Source organism: Catharus ustulatus, chromosome 1 (assembly GCF_009819885.2).
Source record: "Catharus ustulatus isolate bCatUst1 chromosome 1, bCatUst1.pri.v2, whole genome shotgun sequence".
In the NCBI taxonomy this organism is placed as follows: Eukaryota; Metazoa; Chordata; class Aves; order Passeriformes; family Turdidae; genus Catharus; species Catharus ustulatus.
This window is the reverse complement of record NC_046221.1, coordinates 157,116,490-157,134,136: the sequence shown is the minus strand read 5'-3', so window position 1 is coordinate 157,134,136 and position 17,647 is coordinate 157,116,490. Positions and strand designations below refer to the sequence as shown.

The 17,647-nt window shown below is 40.1% G+C and overlaps 1 protein-coding gene across 1 annotated transcript in view; it reads left to right on the top strand.

The window, feature by feature from the left end:
* Window positions 1-17,647, top strand: part of LOC117003831 (zinc finger protein ZFAT-like) — a 79,041-nt gene that overhangs the window by 31,712 nt on the left and 29,682 nt on the right. Inside the window, exons 5-9 of the mRNA XM_033074154.1 lie at window positions 3,115-3,265; window positions 3,550-5,018; window positions 7,119-7,351; window positions 13,521-13,608; window positions 17,386-17,535. Of these exons, the coding sequence (XP_032930045.1) occupies window positions 3,115-3,265; window positions 3,550-5,018; window positions 7,119-7,351; window positions 13,521-13,608; window positions 17,386-17,535 (2,091 nt within the window). The remainder of the gene's footprint in view (window positions 1-3,114; window positions 3,266-3,549; window positions 5,019-7,118; window positions 7,352-13,520; window positions 13,609-17,385; window positions 17,536-17,647) is intronic.

Here is a 17,647-nt window from a genome sequence, read left to right as displayed (position 1 = left end):
GTAAAGTCTCATGAATTCTGACAGTTGTTGAGCTGGTGTTTGCATCTAGATTATCATATTTAATATGCATCAATTAATTTGTCTAAATCCCATCTTGAATGAATTTATATTTTAGGTCTCTGGCATTATGCAGTAATTGTTTTGTAACTTAATTACATGTGGGGTGAAATTGCATATTCCTTTATATTGTTTTAAGTCTGTATTGAACTTTTTTTTGTGAGTTGTGAGATAGTGATTATTCACACTTCTCTTTTTTTCACGGTATTTCTAATTACAGAGGTTTTTTTCTGATACTTCACTTTCAATTACCTCTTTTCTAAGCTGAAGGTCTCTGAATTCTGTATCCCTCTCCCAAACAAAATACTTCTGATTTTGTCTTTGTTACTGTTTTCTGGTTCTTTTTTATCCTTTTTTGTGATGTGTACTTGAAGTTTTGGGACATTTTCAGAATTAGTTGAATTAATAGGAATTAGGTAGATGTTCTTTCCTGATTTATTTGTGATCCATTCCTAATAATTCTGTTGCCAATAGTTTAATTCTATTAGTTTGTTGATAAGTATTGGAAAGCTCTGTAGTGAAGGACAGGATGCTTTTCTCTTACAGACTGTAAGAGACTGGAGGCCATCCCTGAGTTTGAGAGATGAGGCTCACTGGGTATTGCTTATCTGTAGAAGCTGCTGTCAGAATGTCATGAGGAACTCAAATCTTATTCTTCTGAAGGCAGATTTACTTAGATGATATTGACTGAAAAGAGGAAAGCAAAAGGCATAAATAAAGTCTGGTAAACTAAAGTCGATTCTGCCTTTAAAATAGAGATATGATAGTGCTGGAGGAAGGATTTCTCTGAAGGAAATGATCAGTACATTTCAAGAAGTAAACTTCTTTTTCTTCCCCTGATATTTATATGCTTTGACTTCTTGAAATGATTGCCTAGGGAAACAGGAAAACCTTTATCTTCCTTATTGGCATATGACGTTTTTAATGAAAAATAAGACCTTGTACATGTTTGCCTTGTCCTTAGGCATTTCCCTAGCCTGGATATTGAGGACATTCTTTTGGGATTTGGGGCATGTGGGGGCTAGGCTGGGTGAAGCCTAGAAACCAATTTTCTCACTTCCTGGGCATATGTTGTAGTCATTATTTTGTGATCTGGTGGTGACTGCTGGTGGCTGCTGGTCCATTGTCACCCTCAGCATCCCAAGTGGATGGAGACATCTAAAGCTTCTTAATGGTTCCCTATCTTCCAAGGGTGGGAAGTAGCAAGCTCCCACTAGGAGACATGATTGCCTTTTGTGAGCAGGTACTTCATCAGCAAGTCTGAAAATGTGAAAATCTCTCTTCAAGTTTTTAAAGACATTCTCTCTGTGAACTGCATAGGTAATTTAGAGGCAGGAGCATGAGGATAACCTTGGAGCATTCTGCCCACTCAAAGTATGCAAAATACTGGTGAGTTAGTATTTATCTAGTGAGTGTATATTTAGTTCACCCAATTTAGGTGATTAAATTTTTATAGTGGTAGTACGAAAGTCTATTAAACAGTTCAGCAGTCCTTTTAGGAAATGCTCAAACATCCTGAAATGCAGAAGGGCACAGAGGAGAGTTAGTGTGGAGCATTTAATGAGGATCTTTGTCTCACAGTCAGGAAATGGGAGGCCTGGAAGAGGCAATCATGCATAGAAAGCAGTTTAAGGCCTATTTTCTTTTAACTGAGTCACTCTAAATATAGAATTTGCTTCTATTTTAAGTACTGAAGTTTTAGAACATTTTTCCTGGTGTCTGATGTCTATCCTGTTACCTTTGTACTGAAGCCACAGACTGAACCATGGCTCCTGTGCTATAATGACAAGGTCCCATCTCACTGGGTTACCACAGTGCAATTTGGGAGATGCAGTCCTGTGGACAGCCTGACATTTGTGGGAGAGGGAGGAACAGGAGGAGTGGAAGTTACAATGTTCTGGTGACATTTAGGGTGAAAACTTGGAAGATCAGTTCTGTTGAACCTGCAGAATCTTTAGAACAGAACTGAAAGCATTATTAAAAAACAGTAGTGCAAAAAATCTGGTTTTAGATACAGCCAATTTAGTGAGAAACAGAGCTATTACAGTTTAGTTGCTCTGTTTACAGAGTTGGCTGATGTCCAGCCTGATAGGAAAGGCATCAGTAGCTTTGCATACTCCCAAATGGCCTCTTCTTAAAATATTTCAAACTCCCACTTAAAATCACTCTGAAGGACCCACAGAATCTCTGTTTTTCTCCTTGTTGTCTGCAGCATGTCTTTCCTCCATGTAATGTCACTAAGTTTTTCACACCTGTTGTTGGGTAACCCCCACTGTGGTTTCAGAGACTTTATGTTAATGCTGCCTTTATTTTATAAATAATATCCTCAGGAATCTGGGCTTAATGCATTCAGTGGAGCTCTTCTGCTCCCAGTGGAGATTGAGAAGTGCACAAGGAGAATAGAATCAGAATATCCTGAGTTGAAAAGGCTCCACAAAGATTGAGTCCAGCTCCTGGCCCAGCACAGGACAGCCCCAAGAATCACACAATGTGCTTCAGAGCATTGTCCAAACACTTTTTGAGCTCTGTCAGGCTTGAAGCTGTGACCACTCCTCTGGGAAGCCTGTTCCAAATATATTTTTTTACTCTGAGGGATGGCAATATGCTCCAAAATATAAGGAGTTTAGGAAAAGATGTACAGAGTTTTAAATATAGACTAAACTGTCTTTTTTATATTTAACTTTTCCTTGGCCTTATTTATGGAACTGATTAAACAACTTGGCATAATTTTTAACGGATGTGGTATGAAGCAAAAAATTGAAATTTTATTTAGAAGATTTGCAATCTTTTAAAGGTAGAAATATTTGGATGTAGGATCTCCTTGTGGCAGCCATCAAGCACCATGAATAATGCTCTGAACTGTCAGTCGTGGCAAGTTATTTAAGCAGAACTGTGGTGTAAGTACTGATGGCTACTGTATCCATCATTAACAACAGAAACTAAAAGAGTCAAACTAATAATTACAGAGTTTATGTTTAATTTGCACTTTTGTATTACAGACAATGCACATTTCTAGTATGAGATTTTTAATGAGCATTCTTTTCATTCTTCCTTTAGGAGCCAGAAAAATTGTTCCTCTTGAGGCTTCTCCTCATGAAAGTGAGCCCACAGCTCCAGACACAGCAGTTCAAGACCCATCACAACGGAAAGGATACCAGGAATATGCCATTCAGCAAACCCCATATGAACAGGCAACGAAAACAAGCAGGTAACTTAGAAGTACTTATATTTGTGTCCATGCAGAATATGAATGACGTGCTTCCCCATCCATTTGCATGAAACTGGGCTGTTTTTCTGAGACCTTTAAATAAAGGAACAGCTGAAAATCAACTATGAATAAGTTGTATAATTTAAAATGCCTTTGGATAATACATTTTTCTAAAAAACGAAGCACTTCTTTCCTTTATGAATGTTTAGGGAAATTTCAGCACATTATGTTACCATTATGTTATTTACTACTGTAAATATAACTGTGTGTTTGGGGTTTTTTAGGTTGGGTCCAACTCAACTGAAGATTTTTACCTGTGAATACTGTAACAAGGTGTTCAAATTTAAGCACTCCCTCCAAGCACATCTGAGGATTCACACAAATGAGAAACCTTACAAGTGTTCTTACTGCAGTTATGCCAGTGCCATCAAAGCCAACTTGAACGTTCACCTGCGGAAGCACACCGGGGAGAAGTTCAGCTGTGATTATTGCACCTTCACTTGTCTCAGCAAAGGCCATCTCAAAGTCCATATCGAAAGGGTTCACAAGAAAATTAAGCAGCACTGTCGTTTCTGCAAAAAGAAATACTCAGATGTTAAAAATTTGATCAAGCATATGAAGGAAACTCACGACCTGCAAGATAAAAAGGTGAAGGATGTTTTTGATGAGCTTCGCTTGATGACACGAGAGGGCAAAAGACAACTTCTCTATGACTGCCATATTTGTGAGCGCAAATTCAAAAATGAGCTGGACCGGGACCGTCACATGCTGGTTCATGGTGATGAGAGACCCTTTGCTTGTGAGCTCTGTGGCCATGGAGCCACTAAGTACCAAGCCCTGGAGCTACACGTTCGAAAGCACCCTTTTGTGTACGTGTGTTCTGTGTGCCTGAAGAAGTTTGTCAGTTCTGTGAGGCTCCGTGCTCACATCAAAGACGTGCACGCAGATCTGCAGGAGGATTCTGTTTTTAACAGTTCTATCAACCAGAGCTTCTGCCTGCTGGAGCCAGGAGGTGACATCCAGCCAGAAGCCCTTGGTGAACAGCAGACACAAACTGCAGGTGAATTGACTGCCACGAGTACTGATGCTGTTAACACCCCACAGCCATCTGCTTCTAAAGGTGAATCAGCAGCTGCTGAGGTAAACCATGATGGTCAACATAATGGTGATGGAAAAACTGATGCAGTCCTTTCCTTAGAATTGGAAAATCCTCTGATAAAAAATGTAGCAGAGACACTGTGTCAGACAACAGACATAGCAGTCCCAGACATTCAGCCCTGTGTAGCATCAGACTGCTTCCTGCTGAAAAATGGTACTGCTGGCCCTGAGGAGTTAAAAGGTTCTCCACCAAATGAAGAGGAAGTTAATCACTGCAGTTCTGTAAACGAGCAGGGTGAAGAAATTCATCTTTTACTATCTGAAGACAGAAGTTTAAATGTGAGTCAGAGCAACACTATCACTGAGAGCCTTCCAGTCCTCGAAGAGACAATCCAGTCTGTTCCTCCTGGTGAATCAGAAACATGCAATGCACCCATTCAGAATTCAGCAGAACCCACAGACCCCTTGGCAGCAGCAGAAGGTGGTGCAGCCACCAGCCCACAGGCAGCCTCATCTAACACAGCTACAGCCAGCGGGGGGAATGGATCCGTCGCCTTCATGCAGATCTTGGACAGCTTGCAGAAGAGACAAATGAGCACTGAGTTACGTGACAGGATAAGGAAGGTTTATGGAGACTTGGAATGTGAATACTGCGGTAAGGAGCAGTGGAATTATGTTTGGGGTTTTTAAAATCTTACACAGTGAGCTGTCTTTTTCCTGCTCCTCTGGTTTACAGTGTTTGATATATTTGTGTATCTTGGCAGCAGCATTAGTTTTGTAGTTCGGTATGGATTCTGGGGTCCAGTGGGATTTGCTTTTTGCTGTACAAATAACGTGAAATGAGTCAAATCTCAAAAAAACCCACTAGTGGAATATAGCAAAGCAGTGCCTTGCAATGCTCAATTTTTACTGATGTGAAATTTGATAGAATTAGATTATTTCTGTCCACATGCATCTCCCCAAGTTACAACTTTCACTGAGACCAAGCGCAGCAGATTTAGGCATGTGATCAACATTAGTTCAGTCCATGCTTTAATACTTGAGCTTCATTATCAGCTTAGTATAAAATTCAGTTTTTATCGTGTAGTGTGGGAGGATGTATAGCAATATACATTCTGTACAGTAGGAACATATATACTGGCATTTTGTGTCTTGTTTTGAACCAGATTCTTTGAGATGAAATTTTTAATTGTGTGGTATCAGATCCTGGTTGTAATTGTTTGGGTTTTTTATTCATGGAAGTGGGAATAACACACTATTCCCACTTACTCTCACTGAAAATGTTTGTGTTTATGTAACTGGAAAGGAAGCAATTTGGGATATATTTTGTAGTTTTCATTCTTGGAAATGGAAAGAAACATCTGAAAAAAACAAGTTTTTGAAACACCATAACATTGTATTTTAGATTACAGTAATTTCACGAATACAAGCCGCACCAATTTGACCAAAAGTTTGGTGGAAACCCGGAAGTGCGGCTAATATTCGAGGGCGGCTAATACATGAACAAAATTCTAAAATCTGCCAACACAGAAGTGAGAGCCCGCGGCAGCCCCAAGCCAAGCTGGAGCCCGGCCGGCCCCAGCTGAGGTGGGAAAGCCTGGCAGAGGCGGGGCCAGCAGTGTGGGGGGCGGGCGGCAGAGCCTGGGCCAGCAGTGTGGGGGGCGGGCGGCAGAGCCCGGGCCAGCAGGGCGGGGGAGCCCGGGAGAACTGGGGCTAGCAGTGCAGGGGAGCATGGCAGAAGCAGGAAGGCCGGCGGGTGGGGCTGCCTGGCAGCGGGGGAAGCCCAGCAGAATCGGGGCCAGCAGCGTGGGAGAGCCCGATGGTGCGGGGCCTGCAGTGCCGGCCAGGGCGAGGAAACGCGGCGGCGGTGCAGACGGGAGGGGGCGGCCGGCGAGCCTGGCGGCGGCGGCAGCCCTGCCGGCCGGGCGAGCAAACATGGCGCGGGGCGGCCGGCATGCCTGGCAGCGGCGGCAGTGGCTGGCCCGCCGGCAGGGCGAGTAAACGCAGCGGCGGGGCAGTGCTGACGGGAGAGGGGGGCCAGTGAGCCCGGCGGCGGCTGCAGCACCACCCGGCCGGCCCCGTCGGCAACCATGAGCGGGCCGAGCCTTCTAGCCCCGCCCCGAGCCAGTAAACCCCGCTATGCCGCGATCCTGTTACTAATTGGCCAATTTGTGAAAGCTGCGCACGGATTCTCGCTACGAACGAAAGTGCGGCTAATATTCGGGGTGCAGCTTATCTATTGACAAAGACAGCAACATTGTCGAGGCACCGGAAGTGCGGCTTATAATCCGTGTGGCTTGTATTCGTGAAACTACTGTAATTGCTCTGAGATTTTTGATGCCATTATGCCAAAAAGGCTTTTAAGAAGGAGTAACATGAAAGAAAGTAACAAAAAATATTTTGACAGTCTCTTTTGGTGTGCAGTTGCATTCAGGTTCTTTGCATAAGAGAACAGATGTAAAGGACTTTTCCTTTAGGAAAAGGATCATTGATTTGTTATTATTGATATTATTGTTGATAACAAGTGGCTCTTGTTTGGCTGTTTCAGGACATATAACATGATCTTTTTGGGCAAAGGTTGATTTGTAAATATATTTTCAGTAGCAAAGAGTCTTCATTGAAGAATTTTCGTTGAAGACTAAAGGGGCAGGATTCAAACAGTGTGTTTTGTCCTGAAAGAAAAACAGTTATTTTTTTGAAATTTCACTAACAGTTGTTTAGGAATTACTTTCTTTATGTCTAATTTAATTTTCAGGCAAGTTGTTTTGGTACCAGGTGCACTATGACATGCATGTCCGTACACACACTCGAGAACATTTATATTACTGCTCCCAGTGCAATTATTCTTCCATCACCAAGAACTGCCTTAAACGTCATGTCATTCAGAAACACAGCAATATTTTGCTGAAATGTCCCACAGAACACTGTGACTACTCCACTCCAGATAAATACAAGCTCCAGGCACACCTCAAAGTTCACACAGATCTGGTGAGTAGCAAACCAAATATGTGTTTGTCTGAATTCAGTGTCTTCAGTGTTTGTGATTCTGTGGTAATACTTGAAGAAATAGCTCAGGGTTCTTACCTGTGTGTTCTCTGCACACTTCTGGGGATACCTGACTTAGAGCAACTGGATATTTGGACCTTCTCAGAGCTGTTTCCATGAGAGTATGTCTCTATCCATTTCCTCTCTTTGGTTTTCAGATCCTTTGGGGTTTGGGTGAGTAGAATAAAGTTGGTACTATTGTTACATGACTTCATTTTGCAAACCTGAATTCCCTTCCTTCATAAATAGATGGCTTGGGTAAAATGAAAACATGTTCTTCTTAATTACTACAGACAAAAGATATTTAAGTTGTTGAAAAGGATTTTTTTCCTAGTATCTCCACCTAGCTGCAGTTGTACATCTACAATTTTCTGTTGGGTTGACAGAGAGATCACATTCTAAAGGTTCCTGTCTTGTTCAGAATGCCCTCCAGCTCAAAGTGCCATGTGCTAAAACCAGGTCTTGGTAGGCTGTTGGTCAGAATTTCCAACAGCTGAATTTACTTTAATGGTATTTATAACAGAACAACCTCCCACTCTTCTTAAGCAGTTACTTCTGGAGAGCTTTAAAATCAAACAGAAGAGATGACACAAAAAGGAAAATTTTCTCCCCTTGCGTCCTCCCTTTCTGTAAATACTTGAAATGGAATCTGAATTTGTTGTGAAAGGTACAGAAAATTCACATAATAGACTTTTTTTTAAATGCTTTGGAATTCATGATGATTACAATGCCCATCTGGTAGCAAAAATCTGTGTAATTGGTGTCTAAGAACACTTAAGACAAAAGAGTCTACAATTACTCTCCTATATCCTTCCTAAGTACCTGTTTTTCAAGTGTGATGAATGTCCAACAGCTCCCACCAGGAAGATCATTTTCATAATTCTAAAGAGAACTGAGAAAATGGATTTCATAATTAAAACCATTGTGGCAGCACGATCTTTCAGAGGCAAATATATTTATTTAAATGGATTGAAAAATTCATGTATTAGAATTTACTTAGTAACCGAATTTGGCAATTCTCATATTGGTGTTTGTGCCCACTGCTTGGTATATTCATGCATATCTCACTGAAAAGGGCCACTTCTTCAAATATATATCTAGTCACAGTTAATTTAATTTAGACTTTAATTTAGATTTGAAAAATCAGTTCTTAATAAATACTAAAATTAAAAGTTCTTTGGAGACAGAAGATACTGAAATCTCAGTTCAGTTCCTTGTGTGGATGTGTATCTTTCATCACCTCATTGCAGGCTGCATTTCATGGCTCCCTGCATTACTTGTAGAAGATAAATGATGAGCATTGAAAAGCAGCTTGCCCTTCATCCTTGTGTGTATCACTGCATAGGCACCCACCTTACCCTGTGTGCAGCACCCAAGTCTTGCACTGGCAGATGATGATGGAGAGTGTGAATGTGCTGCTCTTGCCTTCTTATTTGCTACACATTGTTGTTACAGGGAAGATTTTTACTTTTGAAGCCTGGCAGTTGAGGCGTGGCTTGATTCAAAACCAAAACTCTGTACATATTCTCTGATTTTCAGTACTCATCTTTTGCTCCTAAGGCTTTTATTGTAGATTTTTATGTTTATTGGCATTTATTGGGCTCTTCCAAAGTTCAAACTGTGACATGCCCAATCACTTCAATACCATGGAACCTAGGAAAAAGCTGGGCAGTTTCAAATTCCTTTAGTACAATTTATATTATGAATGAGCTCATGGTAGCAATAAAGGGCAGGATGTGGAATTAAACAATGCTGATGTAGGTACCAGAGTTTGTTTACAACTTCCAGTGGCATTTGCCATCCTCACTGTGCTGAGCAGATAAACATCACAGAGAGTTTTGTCTCTGAAAATATTTTAAGTCTATGTATTTAATTGATGCTGCAACATCAGCACCTCTCTAAAACTGCAGTTCAGACCCAGAAATACCACTCATTATTAGGGGCCTATATTTGCTTTCATGCACATTTTGGGATATATATTATTCTTGTCTTTGGAAGGATGCTTAGAAATTCCATTATGCTGTTGACCTTCCATGTAATAGCGTAGCTGTTGGTAGGATGTGAGATGCTCAAGCTCTGATTGTTTATTTGCCCTTCCTGAGGAGAGGAAATGTTCACATGGTCACTGGTCTGGCTGTGTTAGCTCTGCCTCTGGAGCAGTGCTGCTGTGCAGTCAAGAATGCAAGGTACTGCAAAGGGAAGCAATTAACAAAAACATCTCTGATCTAATGATCAGGCACTCAGTTGGAAAACAGCTTTTGCTCTTAGTCCTCACTTCCATAACAAGTGTCAGCTTGGCACTTGTTTTTACTAATAGTTACTTCACGAAATAAGTGAACTTAAGTTCATGCATGCAGGTGCTTGTCATTTTGTGAGCTGAGTTCTGCTTCTTGCCAGACTTCAGAAAAGTGTCTAAATATCTGCCCCTTTTTCTGTAGCCTCCCTCACACGTGTGCACAGCTGTCTCCTAGGTACATCACATCCTTTTAGCTGAGTTGCATTTTAATGGAACATCAGTTTAATGAAGGAATCTTCTGTGGTGAAGATTTCTGGAGTTCTTCACTCCTCAGAAGTGTAACTCAGGGGTCTAATTCTGATCCCATGGGTGTTGGAAATTAAATTTCAGTTGATCTTAATAGATGTGGGAGCAGGCTTTGGCCCTCTATTCCTCTACACAATTATGCAATCAAATTTTGTGTTAACTGAGTTGTGGAAGCTTTTCCTGGAAATGTTCTGTGACTGCCAATATTTAGTAGAGGGTTTTAATTTTTCTTTTTGTGACTTTATATTTGTATACCTACCCCTTGAATTATCTTGAAACACATGCCTCAGAGAAATAAAATTCTCTTCAGAGCATCATAAATGGATAATGCAATATAGCTGATGCTTTCTTAGCACAATTTTAATTCATTTATATAAAAAGAAATGAATTGTGATTATTATGTAAGTGGCCTTATTTAATAACGAAACAGCATAAACAAGAAAATTTGTGATAGCATTTGTCTAATTTATTTTCACTAGATTTAAGAATACTTACATACCTAATTAAATTCCTGTTTTATGGAATATGAACAACACTTTCAGTCAAAACCCTACCTTTATTTAGGAATTATTTTACATTTATTGTATTTTCTCAAATTAGCTAAATGGGGTGTTGAGCAACATCAGGAAGTGATTGCCTTTGAAGTTTAAATAGCTGATTGGACTGTGCAGCTGGTCTCTAACAAAGGTAGATGCAGTTCTCTCATTCTCTTCAGGCTTTGCTTCTGTTCGTGTCCTTCAAAAAAAACCTTCAAGGGAATTTAAAAGGCAGGTGTTCCAAAAAGGCATAGGAAAAATAACTTTCATTCTTTCCAGAGGAAAGCTTGCATACTGAGATTGTGATTCAGATATTACTGCAACCTCAGCCTTCAAAGGGCTTCTGTCATCACCTGTGGCCAGGGCACCTGAAGAGCTGGAGCTGAGGTGCAGGGGACCTTCTCTGGAGTTCTGTGTTGTGGTCTGGATGCTCTGAAATACTGAAATTTGCAACAGAGGACTTTTAAAGTGTGTTTTGATGGAATTACATTGAAACCCTTGCTCAAGCTCCCAGGGCAGCAACAGAAGAACACTTCAGCATTCCAAGCTGACAGCATAAGCTCCAGTGCTCTGGCACTGGCCTGGATTCCCGGCAAGGAAAGGTTTGGCTTCAGCTGGGTGCTCTCTGTGACACACTTTGAAGGAACTCAGTGCTCCTAGGCACACTGTTACACTGCAAAAGATAACCCTTTTGAAGATCACTTCTGCAGAACTTGGTGTAGATAACTTTCTAACAGCTTGAAAAAAACTGTTGGCATTATTTCATTATTGAAGAATTTTGTTGCCATCGTCTTGTGGAAAGATGTGTTCTCAGCACCCATCCATTTATATTGTTCTGTAACTCTTGATGCATTTACTGATTATTTTGATTTTTCCTCTAAGATATAGGCTTATAGCCTTTCCTTCCTCAAGAATATCAATAAGAATGTAAAGTTGTCACAGTTAACAGCACTTCAATTGAAGTAGCATGTGTGTAGTGGAGTGGTTTTTCTTTTTGTTTTTTTTTTCCTTATTTAACATTTGTCTCAATGTTCTGGTCACACTGAGAAATACTTAATTCAGTGAGCATTAGAGACCAGCAACACCCAACTGTACATTAAAAGTATACTGTTTTTTCCTTTATTTATTGTATATTTTGAGATCAGATATGTAGCAAGTTTGAGGAACAGAGATCTGTCAATACATTTCAGCTCAAGAGCCCCTAAATGATTTTGTGCTGTTTTTCTTAAATGTGCCAAATTATGAATGTGATCATGGTTCTATCATTTGAGAGACCCTAATTCCACAGATTAACAGCTCTTTTTCAAGGTTTTGTCAGCTTTGTAGGCTCCTTGAATCTCTTCCAAAACTCAGCTAGTATTCTCTGATGTTTCTTTTTTCCCCTTAGGATTCTTAGGGGTTAAAATGGGGCCCAACTCCATCATATCAAGGTACTGCCCTCAGGGTGGTAATCCTGGTGTAGCTGCCATCCCCAGTCCCTGGTGCAGGTTCTCACAGGAGCAAATGACTGTCAGCTCAGGCAGAACTCTCCTTGTGCCACTGCCATGGCAGTGAGAGTTCCACATCCTACAGTCATGGGAGTGTTCATTGCTATTTCAGCCCAAGTGTTCTAGGGCTGCTGCTGCTTTTAACTTGTAGGTACTTCAACACAGGGATTTGTTTCCCAGAGGTATATGGGACTGACTGCAAATGCTGCATCATATTTCAAAACCTGTCTGCCATGAAAACCCATCAATTTTTTTCTTTATTTTCAAGAGAGGTGTCCATTTACAGCTGTACAACTGCACCATCTGGACAATAATGACCTCCTTGTACAGCCCTCCTTGCTATTCAGAGATGCTTTTTGGTCAAAGGTCAGAAACTGGTAGGGTCCAGGACCCTTAGCCTCCTGTGATCTCCCAATTTCTCACTCATAGCACAGGGTTCTGTCTCATTTTGGTCAATAATCTTCCTTCCACACTCTTCAGGATGCATTTCTGTCCTCCTGGAATGTTCTGTGGCTTCAGCTCACCTTTTCAGAGGTCTCTGGTAGGTGGGCAGCTGCCCCTCTCCAAACAGGTAATGTGTTACCTGAGCACCTCCCCAGCTGTCAGGACTCACTAAACTCCCTCCATCTGTGGTTTTGATAATCCACTCATAAATTATTCTACTCAGTGCAGAGGTGACTATCAACCCCACTCACTTGATTGAGCATCCAGTGCAGGCAGGTACTTCTGGAAAGATCAAACTCTCCAATTTATATTATGACTGTCAAAGTTTAATGTAAAGTGTAACGGAGAAAATTCTTACATTTTTGCATGGAGTTAGATGCATTTGTAAAAACATGAAAATTACAATTAGACTAAAATTGCATATAAGAAGAAATTACATCAAAACTCTCCAGTTGAACTTGATTGATAGCATTAAATCTGTTATAACACCAGTGGCACTGAGAAAATCCACAGTAGTCTGTGAGTCTTTAAATCAAAATAGTAGAAAGAGACTTTATTGGTAATACATAAATGCTGAATATTTATAAAATTCTTAGAAATATAGACACTGAGTAAGTAATGGCATGGTATGGTCATTGTTAACTCTGCTGCTCCATTTCAGACCATTTTATAAATCCATATAGTGGTGGTTGTCTTCAGAAGGGTAAGATCTGATCCTTAGGTTTTAGAAGGGTGGACTTGTGGAAAAAAAAAGAAGAAAAACCCCAAAATATTACTGCTTACATCAAATCCATTTTCTTCTGTTATATGACTTGATCTTTTGACTCCTGATTTTCTACAGAGTCAGTCAGAAGATAATGCTTACATTTATTGTGCATATTCACATCTGCTATAACTTGGAGCCCTGTATTCATGAGGATTAATGATATGCTTAGAGTCTTTTAATATTTCTCCTTCATTTATTTCACTATAAATACATTCATTTTTTCCTTAAAAACCAAGCCTTGAATTATAACTTTGTTGAGAACTATGTGTTACTGAATAATGACTATAGTGATTATACCAGTAGACTGAAAATGCAATCTCTCTCTTTCTCACTTAAGGATAAAAAGAGTTATTCCTGTCCTGTGTGTGAGAAGTCATTTTCTGAAGATCGACTTATAAAATCTCACATCAAGACAAATCACCCTGGTAAGAAAAAAATGGAGAAATATTTCTCAGTCTATTGCAATAAATGGATAAGGGTTTAGAATGAGCAGTGTAATGTGATTATATTCCTAAGAAAGGGTCTATTTCTAATTCAACTAGTTTAGAGTAAGAATTGTGTTGGTTTTGCAGGTGTTAGAATTTAGAGTGAAAAGTGTAACTGTTTGAGCATGTGTGTTGTGGAGTATGTCAGATAATTGTGCTAAGAATTCTGTCTTTGTCTGGCAAAGGGTGAATTCAGATTAAACACTGGGAAGTTTGGGATCAGGCATATAGACATCCTCTAGCAGCCCAGTAGATGTAAAATTCCCACTGACCTTACTGAACTGACAGAAATGCACTTAGGGCTCATGATTTGTCTGTAGGTGGCTGATGTGATTGCAGAGCTGGCCCTGTGTGTTCCCAAGTCCCATGGGCTGGGCTGGACCCCCAGGGGCAGCTGGAGTCTGCAGCAGGGCTCCTGTAGGACCAACTGGGATGTGGCATGGCCAGTAGTAATGGAGCTGGCAAGGCTGGCTGGATCCAGCAAACTGCTCCCAGCTCTGTTTGTACCTTGCATTCTGGTGCCCTGATTTATCAGTGCAAGTACAAGATAATATGAATGTGGGGAGTCAATGTGCTGTGCTTGAGTTAACTATAATTTCTCAGATCTTTGGAATTTGATGCCAAAATACTAGTGTGGGGACTGATTTAAACCTCACTGATATGGACTCAGCAGAGCCACACTGGTGTGTCCCTGATTTCCTGCTTCTCAGGATCTGTGTTACATTGGATAGAAAGCCCTACTGCTACTGCAGGGGAGGGAGAGGTGGCACTCTCATTAATTCATCTACAGTGCTCCTTATCACCTGACATAATTGGATACAAAGGAGGAAAACACTGGTCATGCTCAGACTAAGTCTGAGGAAAAAAAGTCCAATTAAAATGATGTAACTTTCCTTGTCTTTCTTGTCAGATGTACAGCATAATAGGTAAAGCAGTAGTTTATCTTCCTATTGCCACTAGATAGTGCTAGACCCGTGTTTTAAACAATTTCCTTCACTTTAATTTCATCCTTAACTCCCACTTCAACTCTTTAGTTACTAAACCTCTTTATTTGCAGACCACTCCAGAGCAGTGTGGTTGGAGGGCTTGTCGTACGTCAGAGGACATGTCTGATGCAGGAAATTGAGATGAGAAAAGGCTTCTGAGCTATACTGTAGTCAGGAGGTATAACACCAGTAAGCATAGAAATTACATCTCAAGAATTGTGCCTTTAAAGCTTTCATGCTGCCTCAGGCAGGGAGCAGAGGAGACTTCCCTAAACAACAGGACCTGTGAACTGGCAGGACGTGGTGTTCTGTGCCCTTACTTGTTGCCATTAGCCTGCACTGATCCACTGGCTGCTGAATGATCAGTGTATGCTGTGTCTGAGGTCCAGAAATACCAGTTAACTCTGGAGCCCTGAGGTACTAAACTCAGGGATTTAAATACTCCTGAACCAATCATTTGGTATCTGAATCCCTCTAAAAAAAGTATAGCGTATTTTTTTTTTAATTCAAGTGTGTCTTTTAAATTCTTACAATAGAAATAAGATTTAAAAAGAAAATCTGTGCTATTATTTTGTGTTTTCATTTTTCATTAATGTATCACAGGCACATAGAGCTTAAAGGCAGAATAGCAGATTTATTAGATGTGTCTCTGTGGTACTAAAGAAATACTACATCTAAGATATGCCTATGCAATAGTTATTCAACAATCCTGTTTTAATATATGGAGGAGAATTAATGCACAAATATATTTTATTTCTGTGAATTTTCTCCTTGTAATCAGGAAGAAATCCCTTATTTGTAATTACAAGCCAAATAAGTATGAGGGCTTTGATGGTATAAGCTATTAAATACTGCAGGGGCATGAGTGCAGTTGTTTTCAAAAATGTAAATGAAAATTAATAAAGATGAAAGGAAAGACAGGTACTCTTTACAGGAATTGAATTTTAAAAGGATATATCAAAAATTAATTTAAACTGAAACACTTTTATATTTATCATTAAAATGTTATTTCTAGAACTTCCCCTCTCCTTCCTTTCTTAGTATCATTCAGCATGCTCCACCCCTTGTCTCTTCTGTTTCATCAAGTAGAAAGTATGAAATCCAAAAGTACTCCTTCCTCTTCTATATTTGCAGAGGAGTTGAATTTTGGTCCCACAGTGAGACAGAAATCTCCATAGTCTTTGGCAGAGCAGTATTTCAAATCAAACAGATAAGAGAGCTTGGCTTTATTGCCCAATGATTTTTGTACTCAGCAGTGCAGGAGGAGTCTTGGGTTCTGGTCCCAGCTCTCAGAATTATCTACCTTTCATCCACTGTCTGATTTAATATGATATTTCTTAATAGTTGTGAGACATGAGAGGCATCAGCTCCCATGGCTCCGCACTGAGCAGACATCCTAGCCTGCAGTCATGAATGAAGGATCTAAGCCATGAAAGGCAGATGAGGGTTCAGACTTATGGCTGCATTTTTCTTTTTTTGGGTACCTTAGAACTTCTCTCTGCTCAGTTCATGGGCTTTTATAGCTGCAGGTTATTTTCCCTGTGCACATGAGTTCTGGCAGGATTTTTGTGATTCCATTCTGGGACCGATCATCAGGAGACAAGGTGATTTTGGTAAAAATCTACATTTAGGCAGGAACTTTCAAATTTATAAGATTTGGGGCATAATACATCACCAGCTTTCATGTCTTAAGGTTTATATTGCATGAGTGTTGTACTTTCATTAAGTCAAGAGATAGCATTTCATTCATCTGACATACATTGAGCAATTTGATTTATTTTTAAAAGCATCTGGCAATGTTTTCATTTTGTGTCTGGGCCGCTTTAATTTAAACTTCATTATTTTGAACTTTTTCACTGTGACAACCAAAACATTATCTCATATGAAGGAAATACACAGAATTGAGTGTGTCTAGCTTGAATAAGAAAAGGCCAGGAGAGGAATCTTAATTACTGTCTTCAGCAATCTAATTAAAAAGAAGACAGAGTGAGATTTTTCTTGGAGCTGTACGTTGAAGGGATGTCAGCTGAAATGAGGAGATTCTGACTAGAACTAGGAAAACAGTTTTGACTGTAAAGATGGTTAAACACTGGAATGGGCCAAGAGAGGCTGTAGAATCTGCATCCTTGCATATGTTCAGAACAGGACTGAATATGACCCCAAGCAACCTGATGTAACTTTAAAAATGGAACTGTAAAGTTGACCCTGGAACTGTAAAGGTGACATTCCAGTCCCTTCCAGTCATGTTTATTCCATGAGCCCTTATTTTCCTTTGAAGTGCCTGATTATCAGCATTCTGACCATTGTAGCTGTGGCTGAAGTGAATTGTCTTCAGATCCTTGACATCTGAGGTCAAATCTTGAATAAAGCTTTTGAAAATATTGGGGAAAAAAGTGCCAATTTAGCTTATGCAGTAGGGTCACAGTAATAAAATGATCTTCTGTGCCAGCAGCCCAACCAATTTCTTAAATATTTAAAATAATATTTATTTTTTTAAACAGGTAGTGAGGACAGTGAGTTCACAGATCAGGAGAGAAAGGACAGAGCATCCTAGAAGGCCTAAAGAAAAGAAAGATCCTTGTGCTCTTTGCTCAAGTCAGTTTTGAGTGGGACAAGGGGAAATACAGCTTTTTAAAAGTTGGACTGAATCAGGATCTAGCTCTTCAATATTTCTTACAAAATAATTCCCTCATGTCCTTCTGGTTCTTACTACCTTTTGCATTTCTCTCAGAGGTTTCAATGACTACTATTTCTGAGATTCTTGGCAGAAGAGTTCAGCTGAAAGGACTTATTGGAAAACGAGCTGTGAAATGTCCCCACTGTGATTTTTATTTTATGAAGAATGGATCAGACCTTCAACGTCATATTTGGGCTCATGAAGGTAAAATTTTGGTTTTAAGCTTTTGGGCATATATTCCACTGAAGCTTTGCTGACATAAAAAAACATATTCAAATTTATTTCTATACTTGCATGCAAAACTTTAAGATACATT